This window comes from Coturnix japonica, chromosome 1 (assembly GCF_001577835.2).
Source record: "Coturnix japonica isolate 7356 chromosome 1, Coturnix japonica 2.1, whole genome shotgun sequence".
Classification (NCBI taxonomy): Eukaryota; Metazoa; Chordata; class Aves; order Galliformes; family Phasianidae; genus Coturnix; species Coturnix japonica.
Window position 1 is genome coordinate 124,473,018 of NC_029516.1, and position 19,433 is coordinate 124,492,450.

The window sequence follows — 19,433 nt, forward strand, 5'->3', positions numbered from 1 at the left end:
CTGTGCAGACTTTTGGCACTTGAATTAACATTTGAATTTATACTCAGTAAATTGGGATCTCCTTTGTAAGTGACACCACAAGGGAAACAGGCATTTCCTTCACTAATAGACTTGACAAACTTTGAAAAATATTCTAAAGAACATCAGAAACAAGGGAGGCCCTATTAATATCCTTTTGAAGAGCCTACTGATGAACATTCTAATTCTGTTGCCATCAGAAATGAATTGCCAATATTTATAGAATTTCTAAATCTACAACCTTTAGCGAGTTAGAAAAAAAAAGGGTTCTTAGTGTCCTGACTGAACCCACAGGTCCTGCAGCTGGTTCCCTGCACTCCCAGGGCAAGATCCAGAATGGTAAAGCCATGTAAAATGGGAACAGTTGGTTGAGAACATAACCAAGTTATGGGACAGCTGGGAGAATCTTTGTCCTGATATCTCACTCATCCCTTAGCTGAGGAGTCTTATGTAGGTTGAGGCCCTTGGTCCTTGCCCAAGGTATGTTTGTGCACCAGGTCTCTGACTTGACTTCAGTTCCTGGTTTTAGAATTGTCCTGATCTGTAGTGGTGGGCTTTTCTGTCAGGACTGTTGGTTGACTGATTCCTTTGCCAGATATGCCTTATTTTCTTTTTTTGGGTCCTGTGGTCCCTGATCAGTGAAGACATTTGCCCTTATTCCAATAATCTTGTGGGTCCCTGGCTCTTGTTGAGTAGCCTTCTCTTACAGCTCTACCACAAACACATCTAACTATAACACTAAGAACTTGCAGAGGAACGCTGAGTATAGAAGAATGATACATGATGATCTCATTGCAGGCATCATACTTGTCATAAATAACAAGAGACAATGAAAATACGCTTTGCTTCTTCATTCTAGTGTTAACAGTATAAGTAAAATAATAAATGTGCAAGACACATCCAAGGATGAATGCTTAGTATTAAGTCTTGAGATTGTGCCAATCTGTTAAAAGAAATCACAGCAGTTATTTTTCTTGTCATACAAATGAAGAGACGAGTGAGTCCATGTAACTAATTTTGGTCAGAAGGGTCTTCAACATCCTTATTATAAAAGGGGAGAAAAAGGTGTGTTTCACTGGGGTGGGAGAAGTGTCACTCTGAGGAGAAAACATGCATTTCATTTCTGATATCATTTTCAGAGTAGAAAGAAAGGCTCATTTCATACTAAGCATCCCTTACGTGCTTTGACAGCATACATAATGATGGCTTTAAAGACAGAAACCCGGAACCCAGCAACAGCCATCAGTCAGTACTTCTGCAGTGAATTATAGCTATACCCTCAGTAGTTTTGCACATATACATTCCTCTGTATGTGCTGGAAATATTAGCCTCTCTTCTCACATAGTAATTGTTGCTGAAATGTATCTGTTCACATCCTGAACTTTGAGAATCAGCTCATAATGCTAAGCTATGTGCACAAGGGTGGCTGAACAGTGTAGTTCTCCAAAATTGATGCTCTTTATTAAGCTGTCTGGTAAGTGGCCACTAAAGTTCTTCTCAAACTTCTTGCAAATAAAGCTGGATAAAGTAACAGCTACACAGGGATAATATAATGAATAAAAATTAATGTATCAGGAATGTACTGAAAAATAGAAATTTCTTGTGTTCCTGGAATTACAGAACAATATGGGCAGGCTCACCACCTGGGGTGAAAAGCTCCTTGCTGTAGTTACAGCTCTGTGCAGTAACACAGAAAGAGGAAGGGTGAGATGAGTGAGGCTTGACACAGCTGCTTCAAGTTGATAGTATGCATTTGTGTTTGCAAGACACAATGAATACATGTTGCTATTAACAAATCCTGAAGACTTTTACACCTGTTGAGATGAATCACGCAAGCTCATTAGACAGAGTGGCTTCTGGGTGTCCTTGAGCAGAGTGCTTTCTACTGGTCCCAGAACCAGGTGCTCACATGGCAGATGGAGACACAATCCAAGTACTGCATGTTTCTGCAGAAAATGTATTTTATAGAAATTCTCAGTTCTGTTTCCTGTGTATTTCTTTACTGCAGCCTTCTGAAAGTTACTTCCCCCTTTTTATCTCAGTTTTTTAACGTTCTTTATGTTGTCAGTTCTATAACCATATGCCTGAGAGAGTGGGACAGCCATACTCATAGCTTTGTCAGGTGTTTCTCTTCAACATGGGGAAGTGACGATTTGGTCACTTTTAGGTTATGCTCCTGTCTGTTATCAGGACTAATACAACCAAATGCTGTGCCCTGCAGGGTCACTGCTGCTGGAATTATTCCTTCTTCATTGTATCTCCTGTAAACTCCAAGGACGTGTAGCTCTTGTTCTGATTTTTTAGGATATTTGGTGTCTATTTGCCTTCCTACAACTTTCTTTTTCAGTTTCCATTCTTTTTAATGCAAACTGTTGCCATACTACCTACCAATTTGGTTTTCTTCCTCTGTTTATTTGTGCTGGCTGCTGTCCCATTTCAGGTGAACATCTAAACTGTGTTTTTTCTTTGAAGATCAACATTAAGGTCATTCTTTGATTCATACTGCTGGAGTTACTGTCTGAGTATCACATTTTTATTCCATCTAAACTAATGAAAACTGTCACCCCCTGGGGGGAGAGAGAGAACTTAACAGAACTGATTGAAGGAAGGTAGCTCCCTACCTCATCTTCTCTGAGTCTCTGAGAGTGATACTCGTGTGTTCTTGGAAAAGGTGATTCTCATCTCCACCACTGGAAGTTGTGAGGGGAAGAACTAAGACCTGAATTTTGGTTAGATTCTCCAATCAAGCCACAACCAGTTGCTAATTTAACCACTTTGTAATTTTGTTGTACTCTATTTCTGGTTTTAGCTCTCTTCAGACTGCAGGCCATGCTTTCTTTTCGTTAGAGACTTCCTTGCTTATCTTCCTTTTAAAGCTGTACTTTGACAAGTGTTTTTTTCAATAGCAGTGCTGACTCAAACAGACCCAGTTCTTCGTTCCTTTCATCCCCTCTCATTTGTTCCTGCCTGTAGACCACATTTTTGTTTGGTTTATGGGGCCTTGCAATGGTCCAGGCCCAGATGGACAACTAATCCTGGCTAGAAATAACCCAAGCAAATTGAGTTGAGTTTTAGTGTCACTTTCTTCAAATCACAGTGCCTCAAAGAGTTGAGTTGACAGATTTGAGAGATTAGTCTGGGGCAGTGTAATGTATATGCAGGAGCGACAGACTGCTGCCTCAAATAATATTAATTAAATAAGTCCTAAAGACTTGGAGTAGCTTCTCTGAAGTGTTCAATTCTTTTATTTTGTTGCAGCTTCCTTACTTCTCAGTTTCAACAGGTTTAATATTATTCCAACTACTTTGCCTACAACTGCTCTTGCCAGTCAGTAGGGCATTTGACTCATTTGTCTGATATTACTGACTGATGTTAAGTTATCCAAGTAATACAGATAAATAAAGATATGAATAATCTTGTTGGTAAATATAAGCAAGGAGCCATGTTCTGTAAACATACACTGAATTCTTACTAAATGTTGACTATTCTTTTACAAACCCAGGAAACAAAATCAAAATCATATATGTTCTTTACTGATGAACAAAATATCAGAAGGTTTTAGCCTTTTCATTTTTCCAGGTGTTGAGCTGAGTTCCTTGCGCCAAATGAAGATACAGCGAGCTATGACGATGCTTACAGATGTTCGACAGCTCATATCAAGTGGAGGAAGTGTGAATCAGAAGAATGATGAAGGAGTTACTCTGGTGAGTAGGACTATGTAGCATTCTGAGTTCCAGCCTTGTGAATGTCCAACTGTAGTAGTGAAAATGCAGGTGCAGTTGCAAGGCTGTTCTATAAGAGGAGAAATGAAGGAGTACAGGATATTGGTTCTCATCCGGCCTTTTGAAAATAGATATGTCCGTGCCCTGCTCAGTACAGATTTTTAAACTGATGAGTGCAGTGTCTGTGCGTCAGTGGCCAATTTTTTGGTCTTACCCACTGAATATGCAACACAACAGCAAGAAAAATAGCATGCTCCGTACATTGGAACTAGAGTGAATACCTGAAATATCTGACACTGTGTAAGACTGACCCTAAAGCTTCGCTAAGTTATGGATGTTTAATGAATGTATCTCCTGTCTGAACAAGTCTAAAACGCTATTTCATGAAGTTATGCCTTCTTGAATCAGTGTTATGAAGCCTCCACCTTATTAATGGATGAGTGTTTTTCCAAGTTTGCTTGGTGTTTTTACTTGTAGGTTCTCATAGTACATGTACATTTTTTGCTGCTAGACCATCTATCAACATATGTATTTATTTATTTATTTATTTATTTATTTATTTATCCCAAGGTATTTAATTTGTGAAAGCTTAACTTTCCTGATACCTTGATGCCAAGCTGTTAACTCATAGCAAAATGCAAGTTGTTTGTAATTTGCTCTTTTTGTTACTTCAGTCAGAATTGGTTTCATTTAACCAAGTTGCCAATTTGTCTTCAGTAGCTAGCAGGAATAGTTGAAATGCATGTATGAAATGTGTTTAACAGTAGTGCATGAACCAGGAGAAAAGCATTTTGGAGAGCATTTTTATTTGATCAGTTTTTATACTGACTTTTGCTTTCTGGAATTCCTTCATAGTCTTGCCACAAGGAGCTACAGATTGGATCATTTTTCTTTTGTTTGAGGTTTCTATTATATGAAAGTTTTGTCCTACAAGTTGGTGAGATATACAGAATTTGTTAGGCTGTTCTGTTTCTGTTTGTGGTTGTGGAGTCAGCCAATCTGTAATAACTCTTTGTATTTCAAAGGTCTCTGGAAACAGTTCTTTTTTTTCTAAATCTTTCAGTACAGAGAAAACAACATAGATGTCAGTTGTAAGTAGAAAATGAGATATATCTTCTATTCATAGACTCTAAGATGATTCAGTTTAAATATAATTATGTGTGAAACTGTGCCAGAAGCTAAGTCTGTTGCTTTAATTGTACTGATTGACATTCAGCAGTTTTTTTTCCCCCCCGAGTAATAGTGTTTTTTTTTTTTTTGTTTTGTTTTTTTTTTCATATGCTTTTAGTCTTTGCTGAGTGTAATCCGATGAATATATATTATATTCACCATTTCTGAAAGTGTATGTGGTATGCCATAGTCAGCAGTATGTTCTTTATTTTATATGGAGAATACCAAGAAGATAGTCTTGTCAACGTGGTGACAAGCCACATCCAACTCAGTGACAGTTGGGAAGATCACTGTTGCACAAGACTACCCTAAAACCAGTCTGACTCTAAATCTTCAGCACAGACTTCCAAGCAACAGATCAAATACCATAGGGTTGGAATAGGTGCTGTGTATCCTGAACAGAGAGCAGTGAGTTGGAAAAAAATGTTTAGACTAGCTCACTTCTCAACTAGTGCAATATCTGTGGACAATCCACATCTACCAGCAGATACAGACATAAACCATTTCCTTTGTGGTGGCAAGCTCAGAGAAGAGTGGCACTAAGTCCTGTTTCTTCTTCCTCTAGAATTTATACTCAGTATGTCAATCAACCTTTTTTCATACATTAGATAATGCCATGTGTAATTAAGGATTAATAAGGAAAAATAGATGATGACATATAGGCGCACACTCTCTCAGAATCACGGTACATACGTATATGTCTGTGTCTATGCTGCGTATAATGATGTGTGGTACAACTAATTATTCTGATAATATTTTCTATGATTTTTTTTTTAATATTTCAGTCAGAAATGCTTCCTTTGTCATCTGAGCTCTTAAAGTGTTTTAAAATAGCACTAATCAAATTGACGTTTGAATTGAAAATGCAGTTTCTTTTGTTAGAAATAGAAGGATTGAAGCTGTATCAAATTATAGGAAACTTTTGAGGTTTCTATATATTTTGAATTAGAACATCTATAGTGCATAGAATTGTTGTTCTGCATCCATTCCTGGGAAGATTTTTGATGGGCTGTATTTCATCCTTCTGCATCAGAAATGTTCATAAAGAAAATTTCACGTATCCTTTCCAGGTGCAGCTAAACCAGAAATAAAAAAAAAATAATTGTGGCAGATAATATCCAGGACAGGTTTTGGTATCTCCTGTTCTTATTGAGACTTTGGAACCACACAGTTCTAGTAAGAGGATTATTGCAAGAGGCTTCTTATCATTAGCCATCCATTCAAATCCTCAGAAAAATCATCTTATATATTGGATATTTTCTTGAAGTATGAAAATGATTTAGTGAGACTAAGTTGCTTAAACAGATGTCAGTAAGACAGTGTTCTTATTTTTTTGTGTCTGTGTCTGTTGGGTTTTGTTTATAAATGCTAAATAAGATTGTTCTGTGGTTTTCTAGAATGTTGTTCTCAAATGTATTTTGTGTTTTTTTTTTTTTTTTTTAAATCATGATTTTTCCATCTAGGTCTGTGAGGCAACTAAGATATACAGTAGTACCTAATGTTTTTTTCTGCGAACTTTAAGATAGATAATTTCTTCTTCCAGCTGCATGTGGCCTGTGCAAATGGCTACAAGAATGTTGCATCTCTGATACTGGATCATGGGGCAGATCTCAATGTGGTAGATAATCAGTACTGGACACCTCTACATTTAGCTGCAAAGTATGGACAGGTAAAGCATGTCTTTTTCATCTCCTTCTCTTTGTGGTAGTCTTGTGTAGCAATAAGAAATGCACTCAGGTCAGGGAGACTTTTCTTAATGTGAAAAAAGTATTCTTTTCTGTACTATAAGCAGCATATGGAAAATGACAGAGATCAATTGAGAATAAACATTGTAAGGCTATCAATCCAACATGGCTCATTAAAATCAGCAGTTTAACAGTGTCTTTTGAACATACACATTGAAGTAAATGTTAGTTTCTTGTCTCATTCCCATCCAGCATGGGGAGTGCTGCTCTTTAGGCTCTTTCCTGTGCGCTCTGCAATGGACCCGCTGTCATTCAGCTACCACACTTGAGGCTGGAACTGACACCAAGAGCAGCAGGAGGGCAGCTTGCATCTCTCAGGCTGACCCCCTCATTTGGATTTAGCAAGGTGATCTCTCTTTGATCAGCTAGGAATATGCACTGGGAGGGAGTGCTGTCACCACTGGATACCTCCCAGGCTACTATGATCAGGAGCGCGCATGCTCTCCTCCCTGTGCTGGGAGTAGGCTCTGATGCTCGCCTTGGGTATTTTGGCACAATTCCCAGGCACAAGCTGTTTCTTTGTTGTTTATCACAGAAATGTCACCTTTCAAAACAGCTATCAGAGACGTGCAGGTCAGAGCTGACTCCCCAGTAGCTTAAACACTACCTCTCCCAAAATTTCATGCTTGGGGAAGTCTGTCTGCCTATATCTAAACTGTTAAAATGCTAAATCAAAGAAGGCTAGGGATTAAGCCAGGCAGCAGTCTGGCTCATGTTCATGTTGTTTAGAGCTGGCTTCCTCTGTAGGAGATTAGTCTTGTTTTTAGAGAGCTGCTTGGAGTGGTCCAAAGCAGGGGTGGGGACAGAGCTAACAGTTAAGCAGTGTGGATTATAAGGCATACTTAAGCTTACTCCATTGCACTCTCTTATTTAGCAAGGCAGATTTATCCTGTGGCTTTGAGACTTTAACAGTTTCATGATGTCAAACAAAAAAAGATAATTGTAGAGCTGCTGTCTGTCTCTCCAAAAGGAACTGTCACACTAGCAAGGATTTCCCACTAAGCATAAATACATAATACATTTCTTAGCTTATTTAATATATCCTGTGTTGTTTTCAAGATTTGTGCATGAAATTGTCATTCTGTCAGTATATTATCCCTTCTTATTGCACGTTTGATTGGCTTCTTTGCTTGGATCAAATAATATCATTTCATTTTGCTGGTTCACCTAAACATGGTATTTTGCAGCTGAAGTCTGAGAATACCCATAATGTTACTAGTGGTCTAAATTTCTTATTGTTACAAGGGCATATTAGTGATTCAACTCAGCTATGAAGATTTTTCATATGTGCATGTTAATCTTGAAATACAAAAGAATAAAGATGATTAGTTGGGATACCTGAACTCATTCTTTGAAATGATGCTAAATCACATTCAGGTTTGTCTACTGACATAGTAGTTCCTTTTAATGCAGTTTCTGGACTTCTGCAAATACATTCCACATGTTTTCAATGAGTGGAACCAAAGGAAGGAAGTGCCTGTTAAGTATTTCAAAAAGAATACAGTATAATCACTCAGGGAATATGTATTTTCTCGATTAATCAGTTGGAATCTTTCATTTATGGTCAGAAAACCCTTTCAAGAATATTTTTTCCAGATGTACCTCACCCTCTTTTCTTTTGTTTTTTTGTTCATCTTTGGCATTCATGATGATACTTAGGTAGAGTAGCAACATTTCCCTTCAGATCCAATTACATGCATTTTCCCCAGGTGGGGAGACTACTTTGGGATTTCTGCTTGTGATATCTTTCTTTCACTATCAATATACTTAGAAGGTTTCAATAGATCTTTCAAATGCCTATTACAAATGCACAACACTAAGGCAAAAGATGCTAGATTCACACAATACCAAATGGTAAGAAAATAGATATAAAAGTTTGAGCTTCATATGCAGACTTGGAGCAGCTTCATTTATGAAATGGAGCTGGTTGCAGGACATAATTAAAGTTGAAATGTGCACAGGCTGCATTATATTTTTATTCAATAATTGCAGGATCACAGTAATTGAAATTAAAATTAATTTTCCTGAAATACCACTGGTAGGAACTATTGCTCATATGTGTAGGTATGTGTGTATAAATATAGGCATATGCAATAAAGAAGGCTAATAAGACTGTTCAGGTGCAGACTTTGAGAAGCGCCAGATTTATGATCATTTGTAGTATTAATACAGGACTTGTATGAACATAACTTAATGCTTCTTAAATCACAAGATCACATGTTTTTCCAGTGTGTATATATATATTGTCTAATTCCTTGGAGGACTCAAAGACAAACAAATGGGTTATAATCTTGAAGTAAAGAATGCTGAAGAAAAACAGAAGTGATCTTCATCACTTTGTTAGCTGGAAACAGTACTAAGTTGTCCTTCTTTACTCAAGCTATTTCAGAGGCTTAAAAGGTTCATTTAAGCAATGTAGGTTAAGCATGCTGACTACAGAAAGGCAGTTAGTGACACTGAGAGTATCTGGGTTCCATTCCAATCCCTGTTGAAGAACAGGCACGGTCTTTACAGTTTGTCACTCCCACGTGTAGCCTTATTTGCTTGATCTGTTCAATTCTTGTCTTTATTCCATTGACTTATTGTCCCATCCCTGGCTTCATGCCCTATTTCTACTCTTCTTATCCTAATTCTATTTTCCTTGAACAGCCAGTTTCTGTCCCTCCTCTTCCTGGTTCTAATCCAAGATTTCTCTTTTCTCTACTTTGACTTGTGCCAAAATTATTGGGCCTCTGTTGTACTTATCCCATTTTCCCACTTGTTTTCTGCTTGCTCACAATCCCAATCTCTCTTGTTCAACCTCAGTGGTTTTCCCTAACAATGTCACTTTCCTCTTTCATTTTGTTTTTCTACTTAATCCATTTCTGCCTACATCCTGGCTCATTGCCACATCCCTCTTTGTGCCTTTCACTTCATTTATTTGATGCTACTAGTTCCAAAGACCATCACTTTATCCATGCTCTGTTCTATTTTTTTTCCCTCCCTGCTGCTAGTCTCATTCCTGCAACCTACTTTTTCTCATTTGTTCCATTTTGCTGACCACAGGTGGCTATATTCCTCTTTTCTCTGTTCTCAAATAGGGAAAATACTGTCCTGGTCTATAGTGTGTTAAGAAAAGGGATCCATAATGAGTAACAGACATGATTTTGTATGTCTGTAAAAGTAAAATTGATAAAATTTGCTATTGGAAAGGAAATGCAAAAATACTACTTTTATCTAGATACTTATTTATGAGACTTTGAATTTGTATAAGATTCGTTTTTTTTTTAAGATGTGCTGTTTTGTAATGAGCAGCAATGGGGTCTTCAAAAGTGAAATCACAATATCTTAAATAATTTAATGATTATGTTACAAGTGTTGAGAGTCTTAGTCATGGGCACTGCTTTTGTTTGTTTCACTCCCCAGTAGCTTAAGCGAATGTAGTTCCCTAATTTGCACTTTTCTTAATATCCTTGATGCTTTTTGAAGTGCCTATTATCACCTTTTTGTATTAATTAAGTTCAATTCTCCAGTGTTTTTCTTAGTTGTTTTTTACGTGATTACTTATCTGATTGTGTTTATTCTGTCTATAGAATATGTAACCAGCCTCAAGTTAAAACAGTTCTGCTATAGGAGCTTAGTACTAATAGTGATAATAATAGTAATAAAAAACACTGAAATTACTTTATTGATTTATATTCTTTTGTTGCTTAGCTTTTAAACATCCAGATTTTTCTCTTAAGCTTTGCCTAATACAAAGTCTTCACTCTGTAAAACATGGGATCTTACGAGACCCAAGCTTGTAGCATTTTGTATCATCCGCAACCTTGCTGACTGTTTACTCTGCCCCATCATGCAGTTTTGTAAAGAGGAATGCTTAGAGCTAAGTCCTAAAAAGAGGGTTGTAGGGTGGAAGAAGTCTCTCGGGATCCTGTAAAAAAGATGTTGAATAATTAGAGGCATAAAAGTAGAATCAAGTGACATTCTTAAAAGAAGACTTTTTAACTAGTTTCCATTATTTGCACTTCTCTTCACACAGTGAAAGATTCCTTATTAATATTTTTAATCTGTGCATTCAGTGACACAGTTTGCTTCATATACGCTTCCATGTCAGATGCCATTTTGTTGGATTGCATCTCTACTGCCATCCATTGCATAGCAACAAAATGTAATGGAATATTGGTGAGAAGGTTCAGCCTCTACTGCCATGTCACCAGTATCTAACTCTGGTTATGGACCAATGTAATAAAATAGGAGGCACTACTTTTGGTTTAGCCCTCATGTATAAATCAGCAAAGACAATGCTAAGAAATAAGAAATAAAGGATGTATAATTTTCTTATTGTATGCAGTTTTTCTTATCTTAGTCATATCTAATTCATTTTTATCTCTTCAATTCAATGGAAGTACTTTCAGACAGTGGTAACTTGCTGTGGTTGTTATGTAAATATTTCTGTTGTTAGCACTATTCTGAAGATGTGACAATTGGATTTTAAAATACTTCTTCTAAAAATAAAAGGGATGAGGTTAAATCTGACACATATAGTTCTGCTTATTCAAAAGCAGGTATCTGAAATTAGCAGCAACCTGAATCAGGGATTTCCAGCTGGAGTTATTTCCTTAACAGCAGGAAGCATTGACTTGTACCATGGAAAGGTCTTCTTGTAGTATAAAGCCAAGCATTTAGTAACTCTAAAAGCTATTTATTGTTAGTTTGATGAAAGTGCATGAAAAAAATATTATTTTGATATTACTACCACTTTTTCACAATGCCTGTTAATGAGATTATGTAACTGTCACCAATTTACTTAGCTCAGTGACTAAGCATGTTCCATTTTTTTTCATATGAAAAAACACAGAAATATATGTGTTGAGGGTTCTTGGTTGAAAGCAGGGCTAATTGGCTTTGGAAATAAAGCTGTTCTGGCTTCCACCCTGCCTCCTCATTTTGCTGAATTTTCTACTGTTACTGACAGAATGGGAAACCAGCATTAATAAACTGAGAAGAGCTAGACTTGTTTTTATTTAAGAGAAATTTACAAAAGCATTTTCCTTGATTTTCTGTGATGAGAGTTTAGAGGGTATTTATCTCTCTGTTTAGCTGATTCTTCCTTATGCTCTTCCCAAGTAGATTGTCTGCTATGTATTGAATCCACATTGAATTTTACTGTTTATATTGCAATTATTTCCATCCTTTTAATCCCTTATTTGTTTGTTTGTTTGTTTGCTGCTTGTTTTTTATGCCAAATTGTTAGCTTTTCCCTTTGAATCCAGGTCTCAGGTTTTTTTGTTCTGTTTTATTTTAAACTCATTTATTCCGCTGTAGAGAATCCTTTCTTTCTTGCACAGCTTACTTTCCTCCTTAATGCACCCTGGCCAGCCCTGATGATTGTATTTGCATTATAAATTTCATTTGCTTAGCATCCATCTGAAAGTGCAAATAGTTTCCCAACATATTTGAGCTCTATCTTTGCATTCAAAATGTATTTTTTCCTCTTTTTGTATAGTTTCTCTAGTTTCTTATCCCTTTCTGTCCAATCAATTCATCAATGTAGACATTTCGATCATCTTTTATGGATAAATGTTCATTGAGACTTTAGTGTAGTGATAGGAAAGCTTGCTGAAAACAATTGCCTGCAGCATTCTTGCAGGATTTGAAAATATGTTTTAGACCTTTTTGTTCTACAATACTCTACCCTACCATATAGTACTATAATTGCTACCATTTCTAATAGGTTGAATGGGCTTGGTGAATGTAAGATAAATATGTCAGTTTTCACTGCTAACAAAGAAGAGGTTTACTTCAAGAGTAGATGTGACTCATATCCCTTTGGCAGTGATGGCATGCAGTTGGTGAACTGGACATAAAGAAATAATTACAGTTTCAATCTTAACAGGTGATGATTGAGGGTTAGTTTCTTTTCCTTGCTTATAAGAATTTCTTTACACATTTAAGGATGGAGGGAGACTTTGGGGTCAGACTTATGCTGAGGATACAATGAAACGGAATGAGAGCTACATTTTACTCTGCCTCTTGTGATTTATACAGATCTATAAATTAGCTGCAGAAAGAGGAAAATTGAAGCTGTTGCCTTTGGTTTATTCAGTGATTTCTGCTGGGACCAAATTCACTGAAGGACAAATGTACTGCTTCTGTCCTACTTCTGCCATTTCATTTTCTATTTTTACCCATTTTAGACCAGCCTTGTGAAGCTGCTTTTGATGCACTGGGCAAATCCCAATCTTCTTAACTGCAATAGTGAGAAACCTTCAGGTAGGTGAAAATCTATGCAAGTTATCTGTATATTAATTACCGTGATACTTCTTTCCTTCTTGCTGGCTTGTTGTACACAGACATGCACACAAAAACATGCACACATACACGTACATGTCTAGGCATGCATGCACTTTATATAGTGTGTATACTTATGTACATACATGCATATATATATTTTCTATATATTGCTGAGAATTCTTGTTTTTATTGTGTTTAGATTTCATATCCCACGATGACATTTTTTTTTCCACATATCGCATTCTTTGATCATTATTTCTATTTCTTCCTTGTAAGTTCTCCAGTGCTTTGCTTGTGATAGACTTACACTTAGTGTAACTTCTTTCTGAATTCCCTTCTGTTTCTCAGTTGATAATAGTAAATAGCCTCATGAACTTGAATCCCCGTTGCTGCTGACCAAACACAAATTCACTGTCCAGCTTTCAAAAGTAATACCTATTGCTTCCCCCAAGATAAGAAAGTCACTTTCTTTGACCAAATAGCAACCAGATCTGAAGTACTGAATCAGGGAAATAAAATTGTAGACTAATGTAGGTTAGAGCGTACTTCAGAACTAACAAAATCAGCAATGTGGAACTAATGTCAGTAATACTAGGTGGTAGTACTGAAGAGAAGAAATCTAGGTCTGGGATAAAATTGAGAATGGAACCTAGTAATGTAGAAAGTTGTATTACCTTTCAGTCAGATTACTAGAAGAAACTTACTTTGCATAATAAAATAGGTTAATTTATGCTTCAAATGATATGCCATCTACAGGTGTACTGCTAGGGGACTTAAAAAAGCTTAGTCTCATGAAAATTGTCTGTATTTAGATACATGACATTTTTATTAAATGCTAAGGACTAAAATGAGATCACCTAATAATACAGCTGTCTGAACACATTTAGTATGCATTAGATACAACTGAGTTAACTGTGTTTCTGGTCTGCAATCATGTCTCATTTCAGCATTTCTGTACATAAATCTTGTTTGTAGAAATGTAATAAATTTGAAAAGAATTTGAGTATATTTTCATTGCAGAACAGAGGTAAAAGAGTTTTTTGTTTCCCCTGATGTTCTTTGAATTGTTAAATAAATACTTCAGTTCACTACACAAATGGGTTTTGAAGTTTTGCACATAACAGCTTAATTTCATACCGAATTCATTCACTTATGTATTTCAAGTATTATTTTATGATCGCTATCTGAGCAATCCTTTTCATTTTAACAAAATGCTTATCTAGCCAGCTGCTTAATCTTAATTTGATCTGGAGAGTTGAATTGAAAGGAGCTTTTCTGTGCTGTTTTTTCTTTTTGTCTGACATCTTGATGTTCCAACGTCTTAGATATTGCGGCTTCTGAGTTTATTGAGGAAATGCTTCTGAAGGCTGAAATTGTTTGGGAGGAAAAAATGAAAGACCCGTTATCTATTTCTACTTTATCTCAAGAAGAGCCTTATGAAGAGATCATCCATGATCTGCCCACACTTTCCAATAAACTGTAAGTGTTTCTGATAAGAGTGACACATCCTGTCTGTGGAGATAAACCTGACTCGACACAGCCTTGGTCATCTTGCTATGTGTGGCCCTGATTGAACAGGGAGGTTGGACAAGATCACCTCTAAAGAGGTCCCTGCCAACCTCAGCCATTCTATAACTGTGTGATTTGATGGAACAAGTGTTTCATTTTGGAAATTAACCAAATCTTTTATTTTCTCCCTTTTTTCCCTTTTTCCTTTTCACCCTTTTTCATTTTTTCTCCTTTTCCCCTTTCCCTTTCCTCTTGCTAACCTTAATTCTATGAGTAGTAAAATGCACAGTTATGATTGCCAGTGAAATAATCTGTCATTATCTATAGTAGAATTATTAGTTTAATTCTATAAGTCCCACAAACCTTTTATTAAGATAGATGAGAGTAGTGTATTAAAACTACCAATAACTGCAAATGAAGCAGGGAAAAGACCTGAAAGTAAACAAATCACAGATACAATGATACGGCCCCAGATGACTATAGACTTGTAGCTAGATTTGTACTGCTTAAAATTAAAGTGTGATTTAGTTGAATTTCACAGTACATTGAATCAAAGAGTCAATTTGTATCTTACATGGTAAATTTTGAACTTCTCATCTTTTCTTGTAAATCCTGAGAAAAGATTGTCATACATAAGTAAAAAAGAGTTGTAAAATAGGTATGAAATGTGCATGGTAGTTTTATGGGGGAGCAAGTTGTCAATTTCTCAAATTCTACTTTCCACATACTGTAATCCATCAGAGTTTTAAAAGGTACAGACATTTTCTTTACGCATAACACAGTAGCCATATAGTTGCTGCATGACTGAAGCATCTTAGTACCTTGAGGCTATGAAATATTGTGTAATTTTTGTTTTTTGGACCAACCACCAGATATTGGGAAAAAATAAATAAATCTCTCACATTTATATAATTTGACAGAGACATTAGACAGAGAGGATATATTTGCTTTCATTCTTATCAATCATAATTTGTAGTCTGCAGAACATGTTTGGAATACAAAGCTGATAGGAGTAAGTAATTGTTAAAAAAACAAAGTATTAATTTTGAGTTAAAAAACAAAGAATTGAGATTCTCAAACATAATGCAAAAACTGTATTTCTAAGTATTAATAGAAGTACTAATATCAGAAATAGAGTCATAGAATCACCAAGGTTGGAAAAGACATAAAAGATCATCCAGTCCAACCATTCAATTACAAATAGAAAGTACATATGTTGCTACTGTAACATTGCAATGTTGCCTAGCAAACAAATATTTTACAGCTTTTAGAGCTTTTCATAACTTTTTTTTTTTCTTTTTTTCTTTTTTTTTTATAATTTTTATTATTATGTCTGTATAATGTGTCATCCATTTTTCTTTTCCAGTGTTTTTTATTCTGGAAGTTTTTGCTAGGTTTTGTACTGGACACTGTTCTTTAATGTTAACCATGTGAAATGCATGGTTTGAACATGATAGAAGCAGTCTGAGAATCCTCCTTCTCTACACTTTCATTCCCAAAATACAAGAACTATTTTTTGAGGACTTTCTAAATGGTCACTCTTCATATGACAGTTTTGTCATATATAAAACTGACAGTTATATAAAATGGAAGTTTTGGAAAAGCAAAGGACATTGAGTGGAAAAATAATGGAGATGGATTTATTTATGAAAGCGGGCAGATGAACCTCTGATGCTTTTCCTGGCAGCTTTGTCCCAGTGTGTGACTGCAGTGAATTTGGCAGTGCTTACACAGCCTACATGAGAATGCAGTACTAGGTCAAACCAAAAATCTTTGTAGTCCTGTAAGCTGCCTTTGAGAGTAGTCCATTGGAAATAGCAAGGGGGAAAATATAAAAGGTTATGGTAGGCTTGAAGTGATGTTGCTTTGTCATGTTCTCCAGATTATCACTACTCCTAGGTTTAGAGAATTCTTGAGTCAGAGCTTTGGGCTGAGCAGCTCTCAGTCCTGCTGTGAATGTGGTGGGTACCAGAGGACTGTCTGGCCAGACAGCAATCTGCATACAGGAGAGCTCTTGAAAGGCCAAATAAATGGTGCACTGGGCACATACATGACATCACTACTAAAAATCTAGAAAATAAGAGTTATCCTTTCCATATTCTCCACAGAGTTCTTTTTTGCTTAGAAACAGTATTTATCTCAGCTGTGTAGTGTGCTTGCTCAGCAGTGAAAAAGAAAGCCTTACAGAGCGTTATACTTCCGCATGATAATAGCTGTTTTCTCAAGATAGAGTGAATTATTGTCATGAGTGCCTTTTAGTCTTGTTTCATTAGGGAGGCAGCCTAGATAACTGTTAACCAAATTCTTACCTTTTCAATGACTGTTGCTGAAAATGAGTTCTGTCCTTTGTGCTCTATTAAAGCCTATAGACAGACCTGTAACATGCTAGGTTGAAGGTGAATCTGTGCTATTCTGTGTATCAAACAAGAGCTGCAAAGAAAAATGCACAGTAATAACCAACAGTTACAATTGCTTAAGCCTGTATCATTTCCATACTCCATCTACTCTTCTGACATAAGAAAGTATGTTTAGACAGATGAGTTAATTTAAGCCTGTGTTGTAGTCATATTTCTTTGTGGTCGTCTCTCAGTAGACAAACGCATTGTAAAGAAGACTGCAAAATGATAAACAAGCAATTACAAATAGCATGTACCCTGTCAAAAAATCTGATTTTGCTGGTTCTATATGAAATTAATGTATTGATTTCTGGAAGTATGAAAAGACTGATGGAAGGTTTGTATCCTTACTCAGTTAAATAAATAAATAAATAAATAAATAAATAAATAGCAGTTATTAAGTTAGTGGTATGCTTGATAGTGTACCTAGTTTCCTTTAGTGAAGTATTGAGTTTATCCACCTGAATCTGTTGTGAAACACTGATTTGTCAGTATTAGAGTGCCTTTTTCTTTGTTTTTCTGCTGGGTTACAGAGGAGCTACTGAGTAATTTGATTGTGGAGAGCTGGACTGGGAATGATATGAATGAAATACCCTTGCTGGCCTCCCCCAGTCACCTTCCCTCCTCTTCTGCGTCTTAGTGGGACAGGGGAGAGAAGAGGAGGATTAGGAAGAAAGAAGCTTGTGGGCTGAGAAAAGGATAGGGAGTTTGCTCACTAACTTCAATTAGCAGACTCAGCTTGGGGAATTTAACTCAGTTATTGCCACACTTTTTAAAATGTTAAATCCTTTCAGAAGTTTATGTTACATAACTTTAAAAAGTTTTTAGACTGACTTTTCAGATATTATGCAATTTACATTTGTCAGAGGAGGGATTACAGTAACAGAACTGATAAATTCTATTGAATTAAACCTGTAAGTTCCAAGAGCTCATGAAAATGCCATTGCAGACTCTGTTTTGATAGAATTCGAGAATTCTTTTTGCATGATTTTTCCACCTACATTGAAACTGCAGTATTGATTCAAATAGTGATGATAGAATAAAGTAATTGATTTGATTGGTAGCCAAAGGTGTTAATTCCATAGGTTAATGTTCAGAAATGTAAAACATTCAGTTAAACTCGTGGATGTGCAAGGTAGCCCAAACCTTTTTGTAAGAAACAGTAAAATGCCAGAGAATGGAAATTTGTAGAAAATCATCTTAGATTACCTAAACAAACAAATAAATTAACATGCAAGATCTTTTCCAAGTCATGTATGCTAGTACCAACAGTCCTGCCTTTTTTCAAACTCAGTTATCCTAGATAACTCTCCCAGTCTATTACATAAGATTATTTTGGCTTAACTCTCCCTTTGTGGTTAATTATCTGTCACTTATCACAAAAGAGTTTATGGCAGTCCACTTTCCTACATTAAGATAGCATTGATAGCACTGTCCTGTAGTTGAATTTTCAGTAGCATTTCTTCACCTCATCTTGTGACCGATATAAATAGACATAAAAGTTCATAGAAATGTTTTTCTAAATAGTCACTGTTTTCTGGAAACGTTTTCTTTCTGTTTGTTTTATTCTTCACAATATCTTCTTGAACCTGAGCCACAATGAATAGTTGAAATTATTTTTGATCTACTTTTTCTGTCTTCTAATCCTTCACTTTTTTGTTGTGATTTGAGTAACATGCCTGCATTTCCATCATTTGAAGTGCTTTGCATGGATGCACGTATCTTAAAAGATATTCTTTTCATCAAGACATGGAGCACTTCTGTTTAAGTCATGGTGTATTCCCCTCTTAAGTTAAAAAATGCATCTGTGGAAACAGTAGGTATTTATTTTCTTGCCCATTTTACTGTCCTTTACAATGTATGTCCCTTTAGTACCACCTGAAGAGTTTATGGGTAAAGTGACAAGTTTATGGATAATCTTTAAAAGCAATAATTCTAACGTATATTATAAAGTTAGCATAGAAGTGGAAAAATTAAACAGAAAAAGATAAAATTGTGCGTACACAAAAATCTATGCAATTTATCTAATTGATCTACATAGTCCATCTTTCATCAGTTCAGGCCTGAATTGATAGAAGACAGAAGGTACCACATCCAAACTATGTGGTAGGTGTGGTAGGACAGTCCAGCCAAGTCTGGCAATGTGCTCCACAGTCTTCTGCTGCTATGGTGCCTGGTGTTATCATGTTGCAAGAGAAAAGTTGCCTACTTCTCTGTCCTGAATGTAGGAGTTCAAGCCTTCACCATAGTCAGCTTTACGATCTAGTGATCAGAATTGATAATTTGTTCAGGTTCCAGAAAATCAAGAAGGGTCACCCGTTTCGTATCCCAAAAGACAACATATATCGCTTAACTCACTTTGGGCTGCATCTTGAATTTCTTCTTTGACGGGGAACTCACATATCATGACTCCGTGGACTGCCATTTTGATGCTGTCTCATAGTGGTGACACCATATCTCATCACTGCTAGTGATGCAGTCGGTGAAACTAACACCTTTAGTCTGCTACTGGTTCAACAGGTCCTGACAAACTTGCATACAGTGTTCTTTTTGTTCCTGTGTGAGCATTCATGGGAGCCAACTGGAGCAAACTTTGCAAT

The 19,433-nt window shown here is 36.3% G+C and overlaps 1 protein-coding gene across 1 annotated transcript in view; it reads left to right on the plus strand.

Annotated features, from left to right (window-relative positions):
- MYO16 (myosin XVI) overlaps window positions 1-19,433 on the plus strand; it is a 270,411-nt gene that overhangs the window by 73,529 nt on the left and 177,449 nt on the right. Inside the window, exons 6-9 of the mRNA XM_032442003.1 lie at window positions 3,598-3,722; window positions 6,454-6,579; window positions 12,832-12,907; window positions 14,254-14,407. Coding sequence (XP_032297894.1) covers window positions 3,598-3,722; window positions 6,454-6,579; window positions 12,832-12,907; window positions 14,254-14,407 — 481 coding nt within the window. The remainder of the gene's footprint in view (window positions 1-3,597; window positions 3,723-6,453; window positions 6,580-12,831; window positions 12,908-14,253; window positions 14,408-19,433) is intronic.